Source organism: Fusarium venenatum (assembly GCF_020744135.1).
Source record: "Fusarium venenatum strain MPI-CAGE-CH-0201 chromosome Unknown EDB82scaffold_4, whole genome shotgun sequence".
In the NCBI taxonomy this organism is placed as follows: domain Eukaryota; kingdom Fungi; phylum Ascomycota; class Sordariomycetes; order Hypocreales; family Nectriaceae; genus Fusarium; species Fusarium venenatum.
In genome coordinates this window covers 4,931,930-4,955,145 of record NW_027072132.1, presented here as the reverse complement: position 1 = coordinate 4,955,145, position 23,216 = coordinate 4,931,930, and the positions used below count along the sequence as shown (strand labels likewise).

General features: G+C 47.9%; 10 protein-coding genes across 10 annotated transcripts; 3 read left to right on the top strand and 7 right to left on the bottom strand.

The window, feature by feature from the left end:
- Positions 1-122: 122 nt before the first annotated feature.
- EDB82DRAFT_530163 (uncharacterized protein) lies at positions 123-1,664 on the bottom strand (the record flags this gene model as incomplete). Its single annotated transcript, XM_025738723.1, has 3 exons — positions 123-143; positions 193-1,208; positions 1,280-1,664. The coding sequence occupies 3 exons, from the start codon at positions 1,662-1,664 to the stop codon at positions 123-125; spliced, it is 1,422 nt and encodes a 473-aa protein (XP_025593455.1).
- A 1,264-nt stretch (positions 1,665-2,928) lies between these two features.
- Positions 2,929-3,454, bottom strand: EDB82DRAFT_436306 (mitochondrial 54S ribosomal protein uL11m; the record flags this gene model as incomplete). The annotated part of the gene is made up of 2 exons (XM_025738722.1): positions 2,929-3,264; positions 3,320-3,454. The coding sequence occupies 2 exons, from the start codon at positions 3,452-3,454 to the stop codon at positions 2,929-2,931; spliced, it is 471 nt and encodes a 156-aa protein (XP_025593454.1).
- Positions 3,455-3,638: 184 nt separating this feature from the next.
- On the top strand, positions 3,639-5,136 carry EDB82DRAFT_515969 (uncharacterized protein). Its single transcript, XM_025738721.2, has 2 exons — positions 3,639-4,430; positions 4,482-5,136. Exons 1-2 carry the CDS (start codon positions 3,973-3,975, stop codon positions 4,984-4,986), a joined length of 963 nt encoding a protein of 320 aa, XP_025593453.1. The 5' UTR covers positions 3,639-3,972; the 3' UTR covers positions 4,987-5,136.
- On the bottom strand, positions 5,137-6,842 carry EDB82DRAFT_515967 (uncharacterized protein). The gene is made up of 2 exons (XM_025738719.2): positions 6,287-6,842; positions 5,137-6,234 (listed from the first exon to the last, which is right to left on the bottom strand). Exons 1-2 carry the CDS (start codon positions 6,346-6,348, stop codon positions 5,202-5,204), a joined length of 1,095 nt encoding a protein of 364 aa, XP_025593452.1. The 5' UTR covers positions 6,349-6,842; the 3' UTR covers positions 5,137-5,201.
- A 315-nt stretch (positions 6,843-7,157) lies between these two features.
- On the top strand, positions 7,158-8,468 carry EDB82DRAFT_332965 (uncharacterized protein). Its single transcript, XM_025738718.2, has 2 exons — positions 7,158-7,506; positions 7,565-8,468. Exons 1-2 carry the CDS (start codon positions 7,364-7,366, stop codon positions 8,394-8,396), a joined length of 975 nt encoding a protein of 324 aa, XP_025593451.1. The 5' UTR covers positions 7,158-7,363; the 3' UTR covers positions 8,397-8,468.
- On the bottom strand, positions 8,444-9,213 carry EDB82DRAFT_332945 (Endoribonuclease L-PSP/chorismate mutase-like protein). The gene is made up of 2 exons (XM_025738717.2): positions 8,885-9,213; positions 8,444-8,834 (listed from the first exon to the last, which is right to left on the bottom strand). The coding sequence occupies exons 1-2, from the start codon at positions 8,989-8,991 to the stop codon at positions 8,540-8,542; spliced, it is 402 nt and encodes a 133-aa protein (XP_025593450.1). The 5' UTR covers positions 8,992-9,213; the 3' UTR covers positions 8,444-8,539.
- A 25-nt stretch (positions 9,214-9,238) lies between these two features.
- Positions 9,239-10,479, bottom strand: EDB82DRAFT_515962 (uncharacterized protein). Its single transcript, XM_025738716.2, has one exon. It carries the CDS (start codon positions 10,022-10,024, stop codon positions 9,434-9,436), a length of 591 nt encoding a protein of 196 aa, XP_025593449.1. The 5' UTR covers positions 10,025-10,479; the 3' UTR covers positions 9,239-9,433.
- A 1,254-nt stretch (positions 10,480-11,733) lies between these two features.
- On the bottom strand, positions 11,734-13,180 carry EDB82DRAFT_515957 (S-adenosyl-L-methionine-dependent methyltransferase). The gene is made up of 6 exons (XM_065608994.1): positions 13,158-13,180; positions 12,770-13,103; positions 12,406-12,491; positions 12,170-12,351; positions 11,808-12,112; positions 11,734-11,755 (listed from the first exon to the last, which is right to left on the bottom strand). The coding sequence occupies exons 2-5, from the start codon at positions 12,908-12,910 to the stop codon at positions 11,913-11,915; spliced, it is 609 nt and encodes a 202-aa protein (XP_065463458.1). The 5' UTR covers positions 12,911-13,103; positions 13,158-13,180; the 3' UTR covers positions 11,734-11,755; positions 11,808-11,912.
- Positions 13,181-16,800: 3,620 nt separating this feature from the next.
- Positions 16,801-19,254, bottom strand: EDB82DRAFT_435008 (phosphatidylinositol 3 and 4-kinase-domain-containing protein; the record flags this gene model as incomplete). Its single annotated transcript, XM_025738713.1, has 3 exons — positions 16,801-17,701; positions 17,756-18,541; positions 18,593-19,254. 3 exons carry the CDS (start codon positions 19,252-19,254, stop codon positions 16,801-16,803), a joined length of 2,349 nt encoding a protein of 782 aa, XP_025593446.1.
- A 3,001-nt stretch (positions 19,255-22,255) lies between these two features.
- On the top strand, positions 22,256-23,031 carry EDB82DRAFT_332656 (uncharacterized protein). Its single transcript, XM_025738712.2, has one exon. It carries the CDS (start codon positions 22,337-22,339, stop codon positions 22,841-22,843), a length of 507 nt encoding a protein of 168 aa, XP_025593445.1. The 5' UTR covers positions 22,256-22,336; the 3' UTR covers positions 22,844-23,031.
- Positions 23,032-23,216: the final 185 nt, after the last annotated feature.

Genomic DNA, 23,216 nt, shown 5'->3' with positions numbered 1-23,216 from the left:
GGGGGGGGGGGGGGGGGGGTTGATACTTATCCCATGCTCAATGAGGATTTGACTTCCGAAATATAACAAAACATCTCGAGTCCGTCGAAAAATATCTTGAGGCATGCGACGTTCCTTTACAATCAGCCGCTCAGGCGCCACTTCTGCCATCGTGTCAGTCAGTGCCAAAACCATATACATAACTCCACTTACCGTGAATACCTTCCCAAACATCTCTTTGCAGTAAACGCGACAAGTGAAATCGAAAAAAAAAACTCGATTAAAGAGACGCGGATCTGCTTCCACAAACCCCGTACGTCTAAGGAGCTCGCGTATATGCCATGATGTCTCCAGCCCATTTTCCAGGGCAGGGATATGGTAATAAAGATCATTGTCGTCCTGCGGATCTTGTACGAGGCCCTTTAGGAGCAAGTGGCATTTGATTTCGTAGGCAGTGGACCAAATAAATCGCCATTTACTCGCGCAGCATGAAAGGAGACCTGAGGTAGAGTCGGCCATAAGCATATCGTATGCAGATTTGACATCCTCTATGATTTTAGTGATACGGTAGTCACGAAGTTTCTCCACTAGAAATGCAGCAATGAAATAGAGGTGCTTAATCGTGTCGCCCATTTCTATTCGTGGGAACGGGAAGACTGTGAGGACTGAAATTTCCACTTTCGCAATCCCAGCATGCGCCAATCGATCATGCGCATGCAACGATCCTTTGATCTTTTCAGAGCTTGATTTCGTTTTTGAAATCTTGGTCCAATGTCCCGCTGCGCGTTGTCGTATGCCGACTGACCCATTCCCGTCGGGTCTCATGGACATGGCCTGTCCACAATAGCCACTGTGCTCTGAAAGGTCTGCAGTGTCGCTATCCTCGGGTACACCATGAAGAAAGTATATCCCAATCATATTGAGAATTCCTTTTCCATCCGGCACCAGTGTGTGACTTTCCAGAATATGAAACAGCGATCGCACATCGCGATGGCCCAATGCGGCCCTGCAACTAAAGGATCTGACGTGAGGGTGTAACAGGAAAGACAGTAAGGCGTTACGTATTTTCTCATCTGAGTTGGATTTCATCCAATCTAGCATGACACCGGTAAACAGTGATTTAGGAGACTTTGGATTTGTAGTTGAACCTGATGCGTCGAAGATGCGCTCGAAGATTGATAAAAACCAGCCATCATGCTGTTGAATCTTTTCCTGTAAAGACTGTGGTACTGTTACAGTGTCGTTAGCATGGATGGATTCATTGCAAAGGGAGATTGGGAGATTGTTGACAGCCACTTACAACTGTCTATTGTTGGTGGGGGACCGCACGTGTTTTCGATTTCTTTGATTAAAGTCTCGATGTCTGTGATTTTCATGGTCTTCAGTGGTGGCACTGTTGGCTCTTTAGAAGTGTTCTCAGCATCTAACGGTGCGCCGTCTTCGCCTTCCTCAAGAAGATGGGGGCTTGTTATTCCATTCACGAAATTCTCGTCATTGGCTAAATCTTCAATGAACTGATGGAATTCTCCTGCTTCGTTCAGTAACGGCAGTGGATGATGGCGTGCGACCTTCTGTCGCTTTGCGTTAGGTGCTGTACATGCTTCTTTTGAACGTTTCCCTTCACGAACTCGGTAGTCATCAAACGAAGAACCCCAAGATCCGCTGGCAGGTGCGTCAGCTTCCATCCTTGGGACTCGACGGACTCGGTAAAAGAAAACAGAGTCGGTATCCTGACTATATCAAGTTTGTCCTGAAGAGTCTAGTATCGCATGAGTGAAAAAGTGTGCTAGTAGGCAGGACGGGATATCCGAGTGTAAAAGAGTGAAGATAATCGTGTTGAATCTTGGAACCCTCGAAGAAGGACAGTTAAGGTGGGAATGTGCCGTACATACTAAGGCAGAAAGGTATGTGAATGTGATAAAAAGCCTGCATGGCAACATGCCACTGTCCTGCCACTGCCGGCCACTGTTGCCTATTATTGAATATACTGTCTACTACCAGACAGGTAACTACATGCCAGACTCTTTACTTACTAGTCTAGTAACTGACTAAAGTATTAAATAGTGCGTCTGCCGCTGAAATACAACTGCCGTAATTAATTGGTTAGGTAGTTGGTAAAATTTCTTCGTCATAATCCGAAGTGTAACTATTCCCAGTGAAATTCGGCGAGTGTAAATAACCCCAGTTGGATCTCCTACTGGTTTCTATACCGTTAAAAACTTAAAATGTCTACACGTTCGTGTTACATGAGTACTTGGGGAAGGTAATGTGTTTCTGCAACTGCTGTCCCGGTCGACTGACTGTGTTACGCTGATGGCCACGAGTCTTTCAACTTGTTCACCACACTAGAAACTGCGAACACTTACAGAAAGGACTGTATAGCAGCTTACTATCAGTAGCGGCGGAAGATCTTATGCTTCTCTTCCTGGCCATTATGCAACCCCTGGCTGTTACTGAAAGATGTTGCCCGCTTCTAGGGACTGGATATTCTTGCTAACCAGGTCTAGGTTCCATTGTGTGACCCATGGAAACACCAAAGAAGTCCACCCCCATCTTGAAATGCTTAGGGGCATGCAAAGTCTGGCACAACAGTCGTCCTCGATAAAGTTCGATTCTCACCTCGACGGTCTTGCCTCGTGACCTTAGATAACTGCTTTCCATATTCGATCACTCAGTTTTTACTCCGAATAGCAACCATGTCTTTCTGGTTACACCGATAGCATCCGCATGGAAACTGACAATCAATTTGCCCAGAACATATAAACATAAAAAAAAACAAGTGACCAAATTCCGCCTTTTGTACGTTGAATACGCGGTCAAGAAATTATTCTTTTGAGGCTAAAAACTCGGGCCTTATCCATAAACTGTTGTACACTTGTAATATCTTGCTGGGATTCTTTATACATGCCACCTGCGTGGTCTATCATTTTCTTGATTCGCAAACGCTCCTTAAGCCACCACGTCGATACCTATTGACTTTGCTTGAAAAATGACTGCTCTACAAAGACCCTCAAGAGACAGACCTGAGAGTCGGAGCTCAGACTGCTTGATCTTCGCGATCTCGTAAACGTGCTTCAAAGTGATGGTTCCAACAGTCTCGTGACCAGGATTGCTGGCACCCTTTCTTTTTCCCTTCTTCCCCAAGGGTGCTTCAACAGCGTTGAGGAGAAGCCATGATGTTTGTGGTGTTCGGACATCAAAGGTGAAAGATCGATCAGGACGGACGGTGACTCGGCAAGGAACTGGTGTACCGGTGATAATGTGTGCGGTTCGGGCGTTGAACTCCTAGTCACAAGTCAGCATATAATCGACATACAAGTTTCCTCATGCTCTGTCTGACCTTGCAAAAGTCCATCGACTTCACACCCTTGGAACCCAGAGCAGGACCGACAGGAGGACTGGGACTAGCCTGTCCAGCTCCCACGATCAACTTGACGATCTGGTCGACGCCTCCAGCACCTCGAGCTTTGGACATGACGGCGGTTGTGTTTGAAATTGAGGAGTATCGTGATGCGACGATTTTAGTGGTGTTTTGCGAGCTGAAGAAATTCGAGAACCACTTCGAAAAGCTTTGGTGTTCTGATTGGCCCGTGACGTGGTCATGATGCCCCACCGCCAGGTTGCTCCACTGATCAGACTTTCTTTTCCTCAACTCAACTACGCTCAGAAAAAAAAAAACTTGAGAGACGCATCTTCAACAACTCTTCTTTTCCTGCACGCGGGTTTGCGCAACAACCCTGACCTCGCTCAGCTCAGACAAGAGAACCTGAGGGTCGCGTCCTCGATACTCAGCCTTCTTGCTTTTCCACAACAACCTTGACTGCGCTTAGCTCACACAACAAAACTTGGGAATCTCATCCTCGATACAACCCTCTTCTTGTTCAGGCGGCTTTGCGCAACGTCTTGACTGTACCCAAATCAGAATAAAGAACTTGGGACTCTCATCTTCGACACTCAGCCACCTTATTCAAGCGGTTTTCCATACCAACAACAATGCCTTCCACAAACAACAAAGACAAGCCTTGGGACTTGGACGACATCGACAAATGGAAGGTCGAACCTTTCACAGCTAAAGACAACGTCGGCGGTCCATTTGCCGAGGAATCAAGCTTCATGACACTCTTCCCACGCTACAGAGAGTCTTATTTGAAGGAGGTATGGCCTCTGATTACTCGAGCACTTGAGAAGCTCGGTATTGCTTGCAGTCTAGACCTTATAGAAGGTGCCATGACGGTTAAGACAACTTTGCGTACGGCTGATCCTTCTGCAATTCTTAAGGCCAGGGACTTGATCAAACTGCTGGCAAGAAGCGTCCCTGCACCTCAAGCTATCAAGATTCTCGAGGATGGTATTGCCTGCGATGTCATCAAGATTCGTTCCTTGGTGGGTAGTAAAGAACGCTTTGTAAAACGCCGCCAGCGACTCCTTGGGCATAACGGTACAACTCTCAAGTAAGAATCCGGTATTTTCATCGCCAAGAAGTTTAGCTAACCACTTCAAAGGGCCCTTGAACTTTTAACAAAAACCTATATTCTCGTCCATGGAAACACAGTATCAGCCATGGGTCCCTACAAGGGACTGAAGGAGATTCGACGAGTCGTGGAGGACTGTATGGCTAACATTCACCCCATCTACCACATCAAGGAAGCTATGATAAAGCAAGAGCTTGCAAAGGATCCTGAACTTGCTAACGAGAGCTGGGATCGCTTCCTGCCCAACTTCAAGAAAAAGACACTCAGCCAGCGACGTGTGCCTCATAAGGTCAACGACAAGGCCAAGAAGGTCTACACACCATTCCCTCCAGCTCCTGAGAAGAGCAAAGTCGACAAACAGATCGAGTCTGGCGAGTACTTTTTGGGCAAGGTCGGCAAGGAGCGTGCTGCTCAGGAGGAGCGCAGGGAGAAGCAGAACAAGCGAAAGGAGGAGAAGATCAAGGAGCGCGAGGCCGACTTTGTTCCACCAGAGGAGAGTCGTCCCAAGAAGAAGCGTAAGAAGACGGAAGAGTAAGCAAGGGGAGCTTCCGACATTGCATATTGCATGGGTGGGCAACTGGTGTGAGTTGCGTCAATCTCATGTGCAAGCTCTCGAGGTGTATGATACCCTGAAAAATTACCTGGCGTTCTTGTTTCTATTTGAGGATTAATAGCTGAGAAAAACTGTTTTCGAATAGTTATGTCTAATATTTGTGATAAGGCATTACATCATATTTGTCAATCGTTCGTTTACAGCTTTGAAGATGCGTCGTTGCCAGAATCCCACTCAATCACTAGCTTTCCAAACTGCTTACCCTTATCCATATCTTGGAAGAGGTCATCAATGCCCTGGATGTTGTCTAATCCTTTGACCGTTCTGCTGACGATAGGCTGGATCTTCTTATCGTTTACAAACGCCACCATCTCCCGGAACTCCTTGCGAGATCCCATCGTGGATCCCTTCAGCTCAATGTTTTGTAGATTTGCAGACATAAGCCAGTCCATCTTTGGTGAAACAGTCATGCCATACTGAACAATTACTCCGCCGGCCTTGATCAACCGCACAGTTTTACTCACAATCTCACCCCCTGCGCCGTCAATGACAGCATCGATATATGGCCGGTCAGCTGGCAGTTGTGCTCGAAGCTCTTTATCCCATGCCTCATTCTTGTAAATGACTCCGCCCTGTGCGCCCATCTCCTTGGCCTTTGTGATCTTTGCTTCATCGCCGGATGTGACAAATACATTGCAGCCCTTTGCTACCGCGAACTGAAGTACTTGCAGCGCAACACCGCCTCCGATGCCTGTCAAAAGCACATTTGCGCCAGGAAAGGCAGCGTTGCTCTTGGTGACTAGCGCGCGCCAGCCCGTAAGACCAACAAGAGGTAGAGCTGCTCCTTCGGCAGGTGTGAGGTGCTCGGGAGCGGGTTCGACCTCTTGTTCTGACACTACGATGTAGTCCTGGGCAGTGCCGACTTCGGTGAGCTTGGAGCCACCAGTGACTGCGAACTTGCGGCTATCCTCTGGGGCGGCAGGATCTGAGTCCCAACCGCGCATTGGAGTGAGGATAACAGGCTTGTTTAGGAGTTCCTGGCGGGTGACATTGGGTCCGAGAGCGACGACAGTACCATAGCCGTCTGCCAGGATGGGGTTGGTGAATGAGATGGCTGGGTAGAGATGGCGACGCATGAAGAGATCACGGTGGTTGAGCGCAGCCGCCGAAAGTTTAACTAGAACTTCATTTGGGCCCGGCGTTGGTTTGGGCACTTCCTTGATATGAAGTCTATATACTGAATTAGTAACTGTGTTTGGATTTTAAGAGCAACTGTTCTGACGGATAGTAAACCTTGCCCGGCTTTGCGCCTTCGATGTGCTGTAGAGTGAGAGCTCGAGGCATAATTGCTGCTGTGATACTACCAATTTACTTGGAATTCAATGTGAAATGGGAAGAGGATTGCCGCTTGTAATGATTACTCGAAGCTGTTTTGATGTAAGAGGTAGTTGGAGCTAGAAAGTATGTACGAGATAGCCATCGAATAGCCATGGCCCCGCAGCGTAGACCTCGGCTGTTAGATCTAGCTATACAGAAGCACGGGTTCGATGATGCAAGAGCTTGGAAATCGTGCTTTTGATTAATAATATTCAGTATCTAGGTCAGTAGATCGTTTGGTAATTCCCGATGCCATTTTATTCTTTTTTTGAGGTATAGATATTTTGATGCTTCTGTGTGGTCAGCTAGCCAAACACATGGAGTTCAACACGGGGATCATGGGTAAAAACAACCCTGCGATTGGCAACGAAAGGGAATTACGCACTAAAACTTAACTTTATATCTACACCATGAGCTCGTAATATCATCCGAGCCTTTAAAATAACAGATAACTTTCATATACAACTTCAATCGCTCCTTATCATTGATGAACAACTTACCCTATACAAGAGTACAGAACATAGATTTCGTCTTAATGTGTAAACGCCAAGTAAAGCAGGCATTGGTTTTGGTCTGTTTCACGTCATCGATGCTCAAGCCAATTATATATTTGTTTTAACTTATAGATGCGTGGTCATAAACATATTGTATCACTCATTCCTGCGATCTCCCACATCAGAGTTTGGTAAGCTCCTATGGTATATAGCCAAGCACGGCCTAGCTAAGATGGAAGAGATGAACAAATCAATATATGAATTTTGAGGAGCATATCGTATTGTTTTTTTATCTTAGTAAGAATGTTTGTTAAACGGTTTGGATGGTCTAATTTGTCTTTGGAATTGTACCATCTCACACGTTAAGAGGTGTTGCATGTCGCCGCTGACCAACACTCCGAAAATCGGCGTCTAACAAATAGTCGTCACAATCATCAAGCAAGCAAACATCCACCCCCAAACCGTTTAGACACCAGGAGAATTTCCAAATGGCTGCGCTACTATCAGGCGCAGTATATGGTGCCTCTACGATAGCAGGAGGCGCGTATTTACCCTCAACAATCATCGATCAATTCAAGTTCCAGGATTGGCATCTGTTGCAAACCACTCTTGGTGCCGTTGCAAGCAGTGCGTAAGTAACCGTATTTCACATTCGACACCCAAACACATACTAATATACTGCAAAAAAGAATCATATACAGAATTGCTGAACATTTTGGCTACGTTAAGCTCAAGCCTAGAAGCTCTTCTCCCATTGGTTTATTTGGAAAGTATGATGGTAACGTCATAGGCGGATTTCTGCTTGGAGCTGGTATGGCTCTTTCAGGATCTTGCCCTGGGACATTGTTTGCACAAATTGGAGCCGGCTTGCGGACAGGTTTCCACGCCCTTGGCGGAGCTCTTGTTGGTGGTATTGCATACACTGGTTATGTCGCGCAGACAGCCAAGGCTCAAAGGGAAAAGGCAGATGTGAAACCTGAGACAGTTACTCTTGACGAGAACCTCGGCCTTTCCAAAGACACAACTACCGCTGTATTCGAATCTGCCTGCTTTAATGCAATTGCTGCTTCAGTCACCTACACCACTGGTTCGGACTGGTCGCTCTTCTCAGCGGGCGGCGGTCTGTTCATCGGACTTTCGCAACTCTTCTCCATTCTCACCCGTCGCTCTATGCTGGGCATCTCAGGTTCCTACGAAGAATTTGGTAACCATTTCTGGTGGCTTACACGAGGCACTTCTTGGCCCAGTAGCCGGCAGAACACATTGTTCGCTGCGGGCATGGCATCTGGTGCTTGGGTTCTTACCAAGATCTTTCCTTCCTTTGTACCCAGTGATATCGTTGAGGTCAACCCATGGTTTGCCGGAATCGGAGGTTTTATGATGGTTGTGGGCTCAAGATTAGCAGGAGGGTGCACTTCTGGGCATGGTATTAGCGGCCTGTCTTTGATGTCGACGTCAAGTCTGGTCACCATGGGTACTGCGTTTGCTGCGGGAAGTCTGGTTGCCCCTTTGGCACACTAGAAGAAAAGTTGGCATGTATCTACGTAATCCACAAAAGTCTGCCCATGGTGCAATTTATCAACTACAAAAGAACCCGAAAGTCCACAGTTGGGCAAAGCTTTTATTGGACATCTTCGTTGAGGTTCTAGATGGCATACATGGGTCTATTTGTCCTGTTTACCACATCCTATTCTAGCAGTGACTTCGATTTCAATCTTCATCTCTTCCTTCATCAATGCAGACTGTACCATGGTTGCAGCGGGACGAACCTCTCCAAACCACTTCTTCAGTACTGGCCAAGTCTTGGGAAAGTCATCTCGATCAGGAAGAATGTATTTAACACGAACGACGTCAGACACTGAAGCACCAGCGGACTCGAGAGCAGCTGCGATATTGTTCATGGTCTGGTCGGCTTGTTTAGCAACGTCGGGTGATATCTTTCCGGTTGTGTAATCATAGCTAACGCATATTAACATGTTTTCATTCACAAAGTGGAAGTATATAGTTACCCAGTAGTACCACTGACGAATACCCAGTCGCCAGTTGCGACAGCTCGTGAGTATCCGATTTGCTCTTCAAAGGTAGAGCCGGAGCTGATGTTCCGACGGGAAGTCATGATAAAAAGAGATTTGGCCCCGAGAGTTGTGTAACCAAGAAGATGGGGTTTGAAATGCCGAGGAAGAGGGAGAACAAAGGAGAGTAGAAGTAGGAAAGGTATTGTGATCGATTTGGTTGTTGTGAGTCACTTACACTATTCCAAATATCACCTTGACTGAGTGGAGTCGTTCGGTAAAGCCTCACTCTACGGATATGAAGCAGGACCAGTAGATATCGCATGCTATGAGATTGAAGAGATATAATTGCTGGCAATTTTTCGCTTACTCTTGTTCATAATTTGCTTGTTGAGCATGTTTTGAGAAAGTAAGTGGTGAGTGGAAATACCCAAAGCATTGATTCGTGCAACCAGCTGGTATCTGATTGATTTCATAACAATCGTAACGCTAGTTTATACGATAGTATACATATTTTACACCATGCATAGACATGCATCAACCGTCTTAGCCGGTAAGTTCCTTGACCATCTTGGACAACTCCTTCTTGTCAACATCCTTACCCTCAAGAGCACCAGACAATCGCTTCATGACATCTCCCATGATGGACTTGGCCTGAACACCAGCAGCCTTGGATCCCTCAACAGCATCTTGTACCATGGCCTTGAGCTGAGCCTCAGTCAAGCTCTCGACGCCGCTGTTGGCAATGTACTCGTTCAGCACCTTGATCTGATCCTCCTCCTTCTGAACGAGATCATCGCGGTTGGCGGCCTTGGCCTCCGCGGCAGCATCTTGAGAACCCTTTTGAATCTTGCGGATCAATGCGACGAGCTGAACATCGGTCTTGATGGGGGTTGATGTCTTGGAAGCGTTGAGGTTGGCAGACATGATAGCTCGAAGGACAGTCAGACGGGGGGTGTCCTTGGCGCGCATGGCAGTCTTGAGGTCAGCCTTGAGCTTGGAGAGCAGAGGAGCAGGCGCATCTTCGGTAGATGTTGAGTAGAAAAGGCAGACAGAGATTCGGTTGACGGGCTGACGGATAGTGGACTGAGACGTGCGCAGCGCCCGGAAAAGTTGCATAGAGTGTCTTGAAGCCATTTTGGAAGCTGATATCAAGAGTTCTGCTGAGATATTCGTTTGATGTAGGGCGTGCAGAGGCTGTTTCGTTTGGCAATATGATCTGAAGAGCTGGAGCTGGAAATCGGACGAGATGGGAGCTCAAAATTTCCCATGGCTGATGGCCCCAATTGACGATTGTGATTGGCGGGATGGACAGCTCCAGGGCATGTGCCAGTGCAGGACCCCAGACTGCTAGGGAACCCGTCTAGAACCTTAGCTAAATTCCCCGAAACTGTGATCCTACCCAGTTCCTGTCATATATGGGGAGTTATTGATAGAATACAGGGCATGACTGGACTGCTTGAGACGTTTCAAGATATCGAAGGCTGTTGGCCGTATTTCCGGGAGTTGGATGTAGACACCTACCAAGAGAACACATTTTACATTTTCGTTGAAATCTCACAGCAAGTAATAGCAACCATAATTTGTTCAACATTACACCTGCTTGCCCGCTACCCTAACTGAATGCTTCCACAATAATGCCTTCTTCCTTGATTGTTCAACACAGCTTGAGATAACGCTAAATCACCTGATCATTTCATGGTACGGCTAGGTACATACTCGCCTGTTCTTGAACAAGGATCGGGGATGATCCCGTTGATATTACATTCCACTAAGTTAGGTGTGTAGGATTACGCACTAGCTTTGGTGGAAGAGGAACAGACCAACGAGCGGCTTGAACATTGTTAACGCAGATCTATGATCAACTACCAAGGTATCTTCAGAAAAGCCCTAGACTAAACAATCAGCAAATGCTAGGGCTGGAAAACAGGTATAGGGGATACCCAGGAATGACCACCTCCTGCTTTGAAGCTACCTAACAAGTCACTGGTTGCGTTGTTGGTGGAGATGAATACATCGGCAGTTCAGCCAAAGGAGTTGACCGGGAAATGAGTACTGACCTTGCAGCCCAATGAGTGTTGGCTGCTAGATATATCCAAGTTTTGTTTGTATGCCGAGCATAAGGCACAAGTCCCTAGGTTGAATAAATGTCTCTTCATACCTGGATATTGGATTATCCTGTTTCTTCTCCCATCTTCCACCTATGTCTTAGCATTGCAGGGTCTCTCTGGCCAAGAGCCAAGGTTGCGGCCGTAAGTAACAAGTCTCTTACACATCGGTCCCAAGCTGTCGGTACCGAGTGTCCATTTACCAGTCGTTTACGACTCAAGTCACTCCTTAGGCCTTCATACACAACAAGGGATGGGCCGCCATTTCATGGATGTTGGAAGTTAAGGAGTTGACTCTTTTCTCCTTCTCTAGCCTGAGCACCTGCACTTTCCCTTCTCCGGCGCCTGCCCTCAAATTCTCACAGAATTTGTGTGCTTTTGCCTTGTTTGTCACCAATATATGGATTTTCATCCAATATCCCTCGATTATCCACTTGACAGCGCGCCACTGCCACTTGCCTTGCCAGCCAACAAAACTTTGTTTCAACGACATGGCAGTGTAACCTCCTATCGACACGGCTTCTTGCCAATACAAACATAACTGTCGTGTCACTTGTCAGAATAGAGAACAACTGCCCAAGGATTTGACCAACTTACAGAGGAAAGTATGCCTATAATCATCATCAAACCAACCAAGTCAGATCGCTAATCAAAAAGGCGGTCTCACAACACAAGAAATTCGAATCTTACCTTGAAAGCCGGGTTGCTTGCTTCGCTCCTCGCTTGGGCTACCAAAAGTTGGAAATCGGTGAAAGACATCCTATTCAAAGCTTAGTGGCACGGCATCCGTCAAGAGACTCCGGTCAACATACCCAAGAAATTGCGTGAAGGGGTACAGAGCCAACGAAGACAACAGCTGACTCACGTTATCCTTATTTGACACACCGATCTCATAATCTCGAGGAACTACTCATTAATCAGTTTCGAAATACACGAACAAGACACCATTCCATCATACTGCCCGACCAACCGCACATCGGTAATGTCATGAGTCTCGATTCGACTTCGGTAAAGCCAGCACTTCTCATCCAGCTTGCCATTTGCAATGGTGCTCGCGGGTCGTGGTGTGGCTCTTGACTTTCCAAGTATTGTCTTGACCACTGCGACAAAGCATGATCTACCTGGCATGGTCAAAATGAATAATCCAACAAGTCAAGGAGAATTCTCCACTTACCAGGGGTCAATGTGCCATTATCAGATTGGGCATTGAAATATATCTCGACAATCTGACACCAGCCACCAGGCTTCAAGACGCGGAAGATGTCTCGGACATAGCTTCTCCATCGATTTGCATGGATTCCTCCTGCTACCATCTGACTATGGACCAGATCAAAGTGGTTGGACTTGAATGTGAATCTACGGACAACGTTCGTCAGTGATCGTCAAATAAGCTGATGTCGAATAGCTTACCTCGCGTTCAAGTCATCAACCTGAAGCTCCATATTGTCAGGAGGGTTTTCTGGTATCATGTGTGGGCTTACATCGATGCCAAGAACCTGCACAAGACAACCAATCAGTCAAAGGTTTTCTCATTTTCGCCCCCTATACTCGATAACATAGGGGCCGAGTAATATAGTTCATGCCTCGCGAGATCAAACGCAACCCATGTCCTGGAGAGGCAGAAGAAGTGGCAGGTTACAAGCCATTTCTCAACAGTTGGATGTTGGGATGAAAATGACACCGAACTTCTCTTCTTTTTTGAATCCGCGTATAGCAACAGTTCACCAAAAAAAAAAAAAAAAAAAGGCCCTCTGGAAATACACGGAGAACGTACCTCCGAATCAGGGTATTGTGTAGCGACTTCCATCGCCCAGTCTCCAGTACCACAACCGCAATCAAGCACTCTTCGCGGAGACCTGATAGGAGGGAATATAAGACGCCTGTCAAAAAGACCGCTGAGGACTCCATGCATCATCTCAAGACGCGAAACTTCGTCCTAACGAGATATATTATTTTCTGCTGAAGAACATGACATTGGAAGCGTCTTCACTCCTACCTCATCGATAGGCGCAAAATAAGTATCGTTTTTCAAGGAGTAATGTTGGTAAGAACGCCCACAATGCTCGACTATCTCAGTAAAGGTTTCGTCCAGAGGCACGGTACCATCTCTTTGCATAGGAACTTAGCAGAATTTCCATGTATAGGATCTTTGGCTGGCTTACTCGGCTTCCATCGTTTTCTGAACCCGACTCTCGGACCCGATGGTATGGGAAGTACAAGTGCGCTAATGGATGCTCAAAAGACGATAGCAGAGCTGGGCTCCTTTATCAAAAAAGGAATTTCAGACTACTATCGATCTTTGGGAAAACATGTGGTACCTAAAGCATGGCCCTAGTCCGACGTATAAGAGCCACCATAGTACCAGGATGTCAGGTCCGAAACGTGTTGCTACTATGATGGCCTTGCATCTAGCGGCCTTACAAACGTCAAGGGGCTTCTCGAAGATTGCGGAGATGATCTGGTGGACAGGCGAGACATGCGCCGGCAAATATGTGCTTCCTTTAAGCTTCAATGCCGATCTTCACGCCCCAGAACTCTGACTTGTTACTTGTGCTGAGCCAGGCAGGATTATAGTAAAGCGGGCTTACCATGGGGCTCCCTCCTTGTACCATTGATCATAGGAGCAAATACAAGGGTCCAGGGCGGATTCGACTGGGGCCTACCGGCATCTGGGCAAAACGGTGCAAGGCTGGCTTTTCTGCCTCTTGACGACACTCGGACGTTGAATTTGAAACCCCAATGGCCCATGATTGCTTGGACCACTGCGGCATGTTATTGGCCTGGGGCATGGAAATGACTCCCAGTGAGCAAACATGGAAATAACCAGCTATGAAGCCTCTGGTGGTCCCATCGCCATCCTACTCTATGGCTGCTTTGCTCGATGACACACGTTCCACTTGAAGTGGAGGGGCTGGACTGCCGCATGTTCGGATACGATTGCAGTCAACCACAATCGACTCCATGCAGATGCAGCTCCTGTAGAGCCAATTGCTGGACCCGTTTTGCGGCTTGATAGAATCTTCTCACCATCCAAAAAGTCAGGCACCCGGCTGTCGGGACTACTGCAGACCCCGTGTATGGCTTCAGACCATTATCCGCTATGGAGGGTGGCATCCACCAGCTTTGAACCATCTCATGCCAATGGTGAGGCTGTCCTACACCAACACTGGCAGCTGTGACCATAAGGCGAAGACGATGCTGAGGCGATAGCCCATCATGTGCGTAACAGCATTTCCGAAGGGAGGAAAAAGCAAGATCATAGTCACACAGAGAAAGCCTCTGGGTGCACAATCCAATGGAAGCCATGCTGATACCGAGGACGTGGGCGTGGGACCCCCTTAGGGAAACAGGCCCCTAAGCTTACCGTGCAACTATACTCAAGAGTTTGTTCGCTTTGCCAACGAATGGTCTACAAAACTCTGTTGGTTGCGTGTTATTATTGGCAAGGACAGTGAGCGAGCTCCCTTGCTGATATAACTTATTCCTCCCACAGAAGAAATCTTGGAATGCCAGGGTTTGTTGCGCAGATGCAACAGGAAGCCCACAGCCGGAGGACCTCCGTATCATCAAAAACACATTTCGACAGGCCTCAGCGATAATGAAAATGATCCACACTTGGAGCGCTAGAACTTCGAAAGCCAAACAAAGATAACCCTTGAACCAGGCTCCGAAAGATTCATCTCTTCACCGCTTGATGTGTCCACAACCAGAAAATTAAGAAGCTCGGCCAGGCGCAGAATATGCAAAGCGTGAATACAGGGGAGTCCTAGTGGTAGAGGTCCGCACGAAGGAGGTCTCTGTGGTCGCATAGATGCTGGCAATGGGCCGCTGAGTTGCATTGAGTTGTTTCCCGCGGCTGATGCGCACTTTGGACCCTCTTTGGTTGATCCTTTCTCTTGACCTGCTGTTATCATACGACCTGTCGAATTTGGCGCGGCGTGCCAACCGAGGGAGAACAGCAACCAATACCTCGTTGGCCTGATCTGTACTTGTGGACGGGCCGCTGCAGGTTGCCTTGGTGCAAGTGGCAAGATGGGGAACCAAAGTCATTGTCTAGCCCAATACGTTAAGAAAGGCCATTGAGAGACCATTGCTGATTCTACGAAAATACCACCGCGCGCTCATACAACCCATGACAGGGGTAATTGGACTTACCATATCTGGTGAGAGTTGAGGCGAACCATCAAATATTACAAGAGACTTGGAGACCGATGTGGGTACCGAGAGGACCCTCCCCTCCTCTGGCAGAGTGGAAGTGTTGAGGGAGGGAACATTCTTGTAAGTCTTGACCCGCATATGGTACTGTGCCCGTACCTTGACGGCTAAGGATTGCAGGTCGGCTGGTCACATGTAGGAGAGAAAAGTGACAAGAGAATCAATACGACCCAGTCCTCCAGCTTTCAAATTCGTGCGAAAAATCGAGAACACCGTGCGATTATGCCTATAGTGATGCCGGGCAGGCTATTGCAAGACCAAAAGCATCTCGATCATCCCACATAGACTGACTTGGACAAGTCTAGTGGCTGCTGGGACTACTAATAATGTACGGTATTAGGGGTATCCGCAGCCAGACTTTGAGGGCGGGTCGCCAGCATGGGAGTTTGTGGGGAGAGAAACCACCTTGTCAAGTCGCTTCAAAAGGTCTCAACTAAATGCCACCTCCTCTTGACGACGTGGTAAAGCATCACAAGGCGATCTTCTCCAGACGGATAAGCTCAACCGTGATGGACTTTTAGAAAAACGGAACAAAGACTCACAAGCGAGAACAGAGACACCTCGCAGCCATTTTAGCTTGCCCACCAATAAAGAAAGGTCAACACGCTATGCTAGAACTGCTACCACAAAGACAGGGGAGCCATGTTCGAGCCATAGTTTGCCGACCCAGACTCTCGGGATTTGACCAGAGAGCTGGGAAATGGTGGATTGTTGGTTGTTGGTAGTATAGTACGTACACTATATAGTACATCCCATAGAATCAAGACATGACACAGGATTTTTTTTGTCAATACAGTTGTTATACTGCAATATAGCCCTTTCTAAATATGCTTTAATCCAACACAGCCTATCCTGAAAAACGAGGGTTGTAATGAATGCTACCGAAATCATACACCAAGAATAGTTCAAGGTGCTGCCATAATATAACTTATTTTCAACCGTCATAATGCGTATGAACCCTCGTCTAGCAAATCCAAGGTAGAGCAAGAAAAAGCCAAGACTGAGACCACAATACTAGACTGCACTGTGCAGTAGCAATCATATTCTGGCTCTTGGCCCCGTGCCGTTTGCGCACATCACATCACGGCCTGCTGGTTGCCACTGATTCCTCATGCATGTCAGCTTGGATCCTCTGGCCGGCCTAGTTGCATGCGCCGTCGGTGTACTCGTTACCCTTCCTAGCCTTCCTCTTTCCAAGCGATACATAGTAAGAATGCATTGACTTCCACTGAGACACGCATATCAGATCAAGAGCATTGACCGCGTTGTCTCCCCGATGATCCCCTTACCAACCACTGTCATGCACATGAACCCAAACCAGTTAACGCCTGACAAAATATCCGAACAAACTGCTTATGTAGTAGAGGTTGATGCCGTGCAGATGTATCCTAATTACCCCTGGATGGGCAAGATTGAGATGACCCTGGCATGGAATGTAACGTCATGCCCTCAAGGGCCAGAGTAACTACGATATGATGTACAGCGGAGCCCGTCGTGGGTACCTAGCACCTGCAAAGTATCGCAAGACAATTGGTAGTTCACATCGTCAAGCAAACCAAGGCCAGCGTCTGCAACCAAAGTTTGAGGCCCTCACCAGCACTCAAAAACAGGGTTCCTACTCTTGACCGCTTCGAGTCGTTCAACAATGACCTTGCGTTGATTGCCCATCTGCCCCTCGGCCGCAGCATATCCAAGATCACCTTCGAGATCGTCTGTGTAGTTTTCATTGTCACCATAATACTGTTGTGCGATAGTGTTGCTATTGCGACGAGCAGCAGCGTTAGCAAACGAATATCTCCGTTGTTGCCGCGATGTATGCTGGCGTGCGGGTTCATACATGTTGAGTGTGCGGGCTGGTCCCTGGTAACTGTTCCTAACTCCAGCTGGCCGGGCGGCCGGACGCTCAGTCACGTCTCCACTATGTTGCTGCAGCCCTGTTGGTGCGAGGAAGTTGGGTTCACCTGAAGGTTGCTCGGCTGGTGACAGGGCCGTCTCTTCGGTCGGAGATGAGAGCTCGAACCGACCCGGGTGAGGCATATCCGCGGGCGCACTGGCGAGGCCAAGAAGGTCTTCGATTGGAGGGTTATTAGCAGGAGCTGAGCTCGCAATGTCGGCCTCGTCCATAGACTGACGAACGTGGGGGTTGCGACGGACTTCTGAGGAAGTATTGCGCATAGGAACTGCAACAGGTACATCGACCAGATCGTCCCAGACGCAAACTCGTGCTCTGCGAGTGAGTTCAAGAGGGCCATGGTCTGGAGTCTTGAGTGTCTCAACGACATTCCAGGCCTGGCCCTTCATGACGGCTATCTGCTTTGCAAACATGCGTTCCTGGAAATCACAATCCATCTGGAATACTCTCTTTAGCGAAAGCACTGTTTGCGTCCACCATGAGGTAGATGTTAGTAGAGGCAGGAAGTGATCCCTAGTCTTTTGAGAAAATGGCCGCCCAATAAGATCAACAGGCAGGAAGAGCCAGCCAAAAGGGAAACTGGATTGTAAGTCAGTATGCTCCTTGATGATATGTTCACTACTCCACGCTTACCTTCTCCAAGCATCAGGGTGCTTCCAGGGCCACGATAACGAGTTATCGATGGCTCCAACGGTGATGGCCGGCTCGTTTCCTACATGTTTTCGACTCGAAGCACTCATCGGTCTCTGTGTCTTGTAAGGGTATGAAGCCCTCGTAGCACGAGGTCCTTGTTGTGAAAGGTCGACAGGTCGAGGGCCCTCTTCCTCTGCGACTGGCTCCATGTTCAGTTGAATGGGATCAGACACTATTGAGGCTTTGCCTGTCTCCCAGTCGACTTTGATCATCCAGTTATCCAATCCTCGGTCTGTATTTCGCATTATGTAGTCGAGAATAACTAATTTTTCAAGTTCCTCTCGTAATGACTCTTTGAGGCTCTCAGTCCAAATGAAATTATCAGGACCCAAAAGATTTGCGCCTTGGGCAGCTTCTTCGTCGTCACTGTTGTATCCATCGTTTGGAGACGCGTTTCCTGAAGGGCGGCAGCTCTCAGTCCATCTCTTCTTCTTTTTGTTTTGATTGTCGTTTGTGCGAAAGCCTGACCAGTACTGATCAGGCCAAGGATGCTCTCGGAGGAAAACATTGGCGTCTTTGAACCCCTTGAGGAAAACTTGGAAACTGCCCGGCTTGGCAGGGAGAGGTGTCTTCTTGCGATGGAATTTGCGGCGATCCCAGAAGGGATAGTGAAAAGACTTGGAGGCAAGCCATACAACATCAGTGTACGGGACAAGGTGCGTTCTTAGTTGGCAATCGAGTACATATGCAGCTGCTTCGCTTACATACGAAAGGTTGGGAATAAGACTGCAAATGTGTTAGCAGCAGAATTCAGCCAGGGATCTGAGAAGTACATACCAAGCTCGTCCAAAGCAGCATGGAAAGAGGTTTCTGTGAATCCATTTGTTCCATTTGGGATTTCCTGCGGCATAAGGCTCCTCGTCTTTAGGTTTAAAAACACCCACGATCTTGCCGTCTGGATTTCGAGCAAAGTAACTGCCAGAACTGCCTTGCGAGATCATGCTGGGATGAACTTCCTGCCGAATAGCGCTTCGGACACTCTCTACAATGGTCTCAAACTCAGTCTTTGACATGACACCCTCGTGCGGGACAGCAGTGCTTTCGGCAGTTACGGGTCGAACACCCTCAGGAGGTTGAAAGACAGAATAGTGTATTTCAAGACGTTCCTCCTCGCCTTGCTGGTTCTTGCCCTTGCGCTTGAAGCGCGACGCAATCTCATCGGCCCAGCGCTCAAGCCGAGCATTGATGGCCTTCAGGTCGACACCAGCACTACTTCCTGAACGGTGACGGAATTTGGGTTGAGAAGATGAGGTCAGAGATTTGGGACTGGCCATGCCAGAACGATGGCGCGGTTGCGAAACAGGCCCATATCGCGGAGCGGCTGCGGGTTGGAGAGATGCGTATGATTGGGAGAGGGGATCCTCATCGGAGTCGTCGCTGAAGTCGTCGGCTTGTGCAAGGCGTTCATAGCCTGTTGTCGCGGGTCGCGAACGAGGCATATTGGTGATGGAAGGGATGTTATAAGGAGTGATTTTACAATGTCGAAAAATCCATCCCACGCTGTAGGGTACGTGGATTCGTGATGCCGAAAGTTACTGCGGATGTTCGTTATAGTTCTGTCGGTTAAAAACGCGTTTTGGTATGATTCGAAAGTGGCCGAAGAAAGATGTGATAGTAGACGGAAGTGGGAAGTAGATTGTGTACTTGTTCCAGAAGAAAAGGAGTAATATAGGTAGTTAGGTACTAAAGAAGGGAGAAAGAGTAATGAGAAGAAGAAGTAATTAGGACGAGAAGAAGAAGAAGAAACACGTCAACAGCAGGATATCGCGCTCTCGTTAGACAGTGACAACGAAAAGGAAGCCGGTTGCAGGATGACGATGGTGTCAGTTTGAAGTTGTCATGCTTTCAAGCTTGTGACAGGCCAAAAAGCTTTCCTCCACTTGACTGCAGCCCTCCGCGACTTGCGACTGGGGCCACCAGGCTTGATTGGTGGATACGTACCCCTGAGCCCCCTAAGAAAGCCCGGAACAGGAACTGGAAACCAAGACTAACGTTAGAAGGGGTAAAAACAACAACAACAATGGACGAACAAGGGAGACCTATTGGCTTTGGAACTGCTATTATTAGGCAATCAATTGGCTGATCTTTTCTTGAGGAACTTAACAGCTTCAAATATGAACAAATGCGGGCACGAGTTTATGCTTTTGAAATTGGCTTGTTTATGCCTTTCCTCTTTTCACACTCTATCGCACTAACAGATGGCAGAAGTCCTAAGCAGACCCTGTAAGTGGTCCTGGTGGTGCCTCCCGGCCCCGAAAACACCGGATGAGGACACGGAACAGACGGAGGACCGGACATTCGTGTCCGCTAAGAAGAACAGACCAACCACTGCCTAAACCTTTTCTAATGGTTGGCTCAGTTCGTTGCTATCGGTCATCAAGCAAACTTTATCATGAATAGATTGACAATCCCATCGTATGCTTTGCAATTCCCATTCCATTTCCTGTGTGGCAGCATAAGCGGATTCTTTCCGAGTTTTTCTTTTAGTCTGTTGCTTTTGACTTTGAGGCAACGTTTAGGATCATTCCGTTATGAAAGAGCGTTGGACAACACCAGACGAAGGAGTCTCGGCCTTTTGCGTTGCATTACACAGCAGATTCTACGTGTGCATTGCACTCGGAACAAGCCAAGGTTTAGATGCTGCTAGAAACGCATGGACAAAATCTACATTGTTTCCTTCGGATGAGTGAACGAACGGGAATGGGAATCTTCAAAGGGCACTACGAACCAACCAACCAAACCCAAGACAAGACTAAAGGATATACGGTACTGAGCCAGGGCTGAACCAACAAGGGTTGCATCTCAAGTGCCCTGGACGCTAACAAAATCCTCTGATCGCGTGCAACTATTTTGGAGGGACTGCAAATGCAGGCTGGCAAGTAAGTACCTAGGTAAGGAATCAAACAAGCATCCGACGCCAGAGGTTCGGCACATACATAGTATCATTGTCCGGCACAAAAGCTGCTGATGATGACGGTTACAAACCATTCAAAATTGAGTCAATTGTAGTTGTGGTGACCCTTTCTCTGTGCATGTTTCTCGAGAAGCAAGATGGATTGCTGATTTACAGGGGTTTTGTGTTTCTCAAAAGTTACCTTGTCTTTCAAACATGATTTACAGGCACAAAAGATACGATGAGCACGTTTCGTGGAGGCTGATACGTTAGCTTCTGCGTCATAATATGCATCGTCATGTTTCGTCAGCTCTAGTTTGGTTAGGATCGTCTGAAGATCAAGAGTCGTTATTTGTCTGGGGTAGGCTTGCTGGCTTGTCCAAAGTCCAAGCCTCTTCATACCAACTCTGAGTCTGGGGGCGGCTTTTTCTTTTGCTAATGAACCTGTCTTGAAGGTTTTGCCACGGACAGAGCCAAGACAAGACAGTCGTGGTTGTAGTCATACTGAGGGACAGTGTAGCATAGATGTGGCTGTCCAACGGCCCCCTCCGTGTAGCAGCGCGGGGAAAGATGAAATGGGATGGGATGTGTTGAGTTGTATTGGATGGTAGAGACCTTGACGCCTGGTGAGATGCTGCTATTCAAGATTCGATCCTGTGTTGGGAGGCTAAGGAAACAGAGTTCAGCGCCGGCAGAGAGCCGATCAATTTGCCTTTCCATAACGGATATCGTTCGTACAGTATCTTTTATCTATTGATAGCATGGATGATATTGAAGGGTATGGCAGTAACAGATAAACAACAACCACATTCAGGGGATCAATCAGAGTAGGGTATATTTGTCCAACAAGAAAGCGAGCAACTCACTAGAGGTGGGTGAAATATGAGCAGTGACCATGCCATCCATCATCTGATTGAACAAACAAACATGAGATGAGACGCTTCAAATAAAACAAAAACTGCCTAGAACTGTTGCTTCTAAAGGCAATGGAAGGCATGGATCGATCCATGTCAAGCAGGCATAGACCCCATCTATCTCCCCCGGGATGTCAATGCCGCACACGCACCCCTCCACTAACTTCCTACCTGGAACTAGGTAGCCTAGCATCCACCAGGTATTCTACACCTCCACCATCTCCCTGTAAGGTCACCTAGTGTCATGGAGTCTCCTCAGTCTCTCCCTTCAAGGTTTCAATCCCTTGGCCTACCTGGACTACCACTGCCGTATCCATTCCCAGTTGTTTTGTTCCCCTTTTTGTTTGACCTTTGTCCTGTCCTGTCTTGCCATAACTATTTATATAAATGCCGAGCCAGGCCCTCCACTTGCTCGTCCTCTTGGATAACTTCAATCCAAAAAAAATACCTGAGCTTGAACTTACATGTTACGGTGCCACTGCCACGTCTACTACCAGCCGTTGCTCAAGTGATCGCAGATCCAAGAAGATTCCTTGCTGAACTTTACTTCTGATCTGCTCGTTTAAACCTTTCGGCTACCTTTTTATTTGTTATTGTTGCTCTTCTTCTTCTCTGTTCTGGCTATAAATTACTTGCCTTGTGGTTTCACAACGACTTAACTGCCATCTATCATATCTTTCTCATCCCAGTCTTGCCAAAGAACAAAAGCACAACATGACTGCTCGAGTCGCACCTGGCTCCTCATCCTACACAGAGCCATCTACCACCATGTCCCCAGCTGCCGATCACGATGTCCTCCGAGGCCGTAAGAGAGAGCGAAGCATGACCCGCGGCAGCGTTCGCACATTCCGAGCCGCACCAGCAGACGAGTCGAGCAACCTCCGAGGCCGCTCTCGTCGACGTGCTGCTTCTCCAGCTCTCAGCTACACATCTCGCCCCTCCTCGCCTAGAAGAGTACCTTCTCCAACTCGACGCCGTCTTCTCCATGCTCGTCTTCGAAGAGAGCACTGCCCTTCTCGTGTTGCGTCCCCCGTTGAGCAGCAGCTGCAGCAGCAGCATCGACCTATTCGTCGAAGGCAGCGAACCCGGAGCCAGAGCCGGGGTCCTCGGTTGGAGATGGAGCTCGGCTCCCAACAGCCCACTGATGGCTTTTCTGGACTGCGGAACGAGGTCCGAGCCTCGTCTTCTGACACGGTCGACGAAGTCAAGTCGGATGCTTAACTAAAATCGATAATACGCCTACTTTGGATGTCCATGTTCCACTTTGGATTCTGGCATCCTTCCTTGCCCCACGATCAGATGTATGAAGACGAAAACCGGAAACCAGGCCGATACCCATATACTTAATCCCTGTTGTACGATGACTGGATGTCTATTTTTTTCTTTTTCCTTTTACGTTGCTTTGAGAGCTGGTTATCTCGTACCTATAAGATTGTGTCTGATATTGAATTGGCTGCATATGGAGTTTTTATTTGTCATCAAGAAATTGAGATCTCTTGACTTTGCTTCGCTTCGCTTTGCTTTGCTTTACTTTTCGTATCTAACGATGAACAAGACGGTGTTGGGGGGAATTGGATGAGATATCCTACCATGT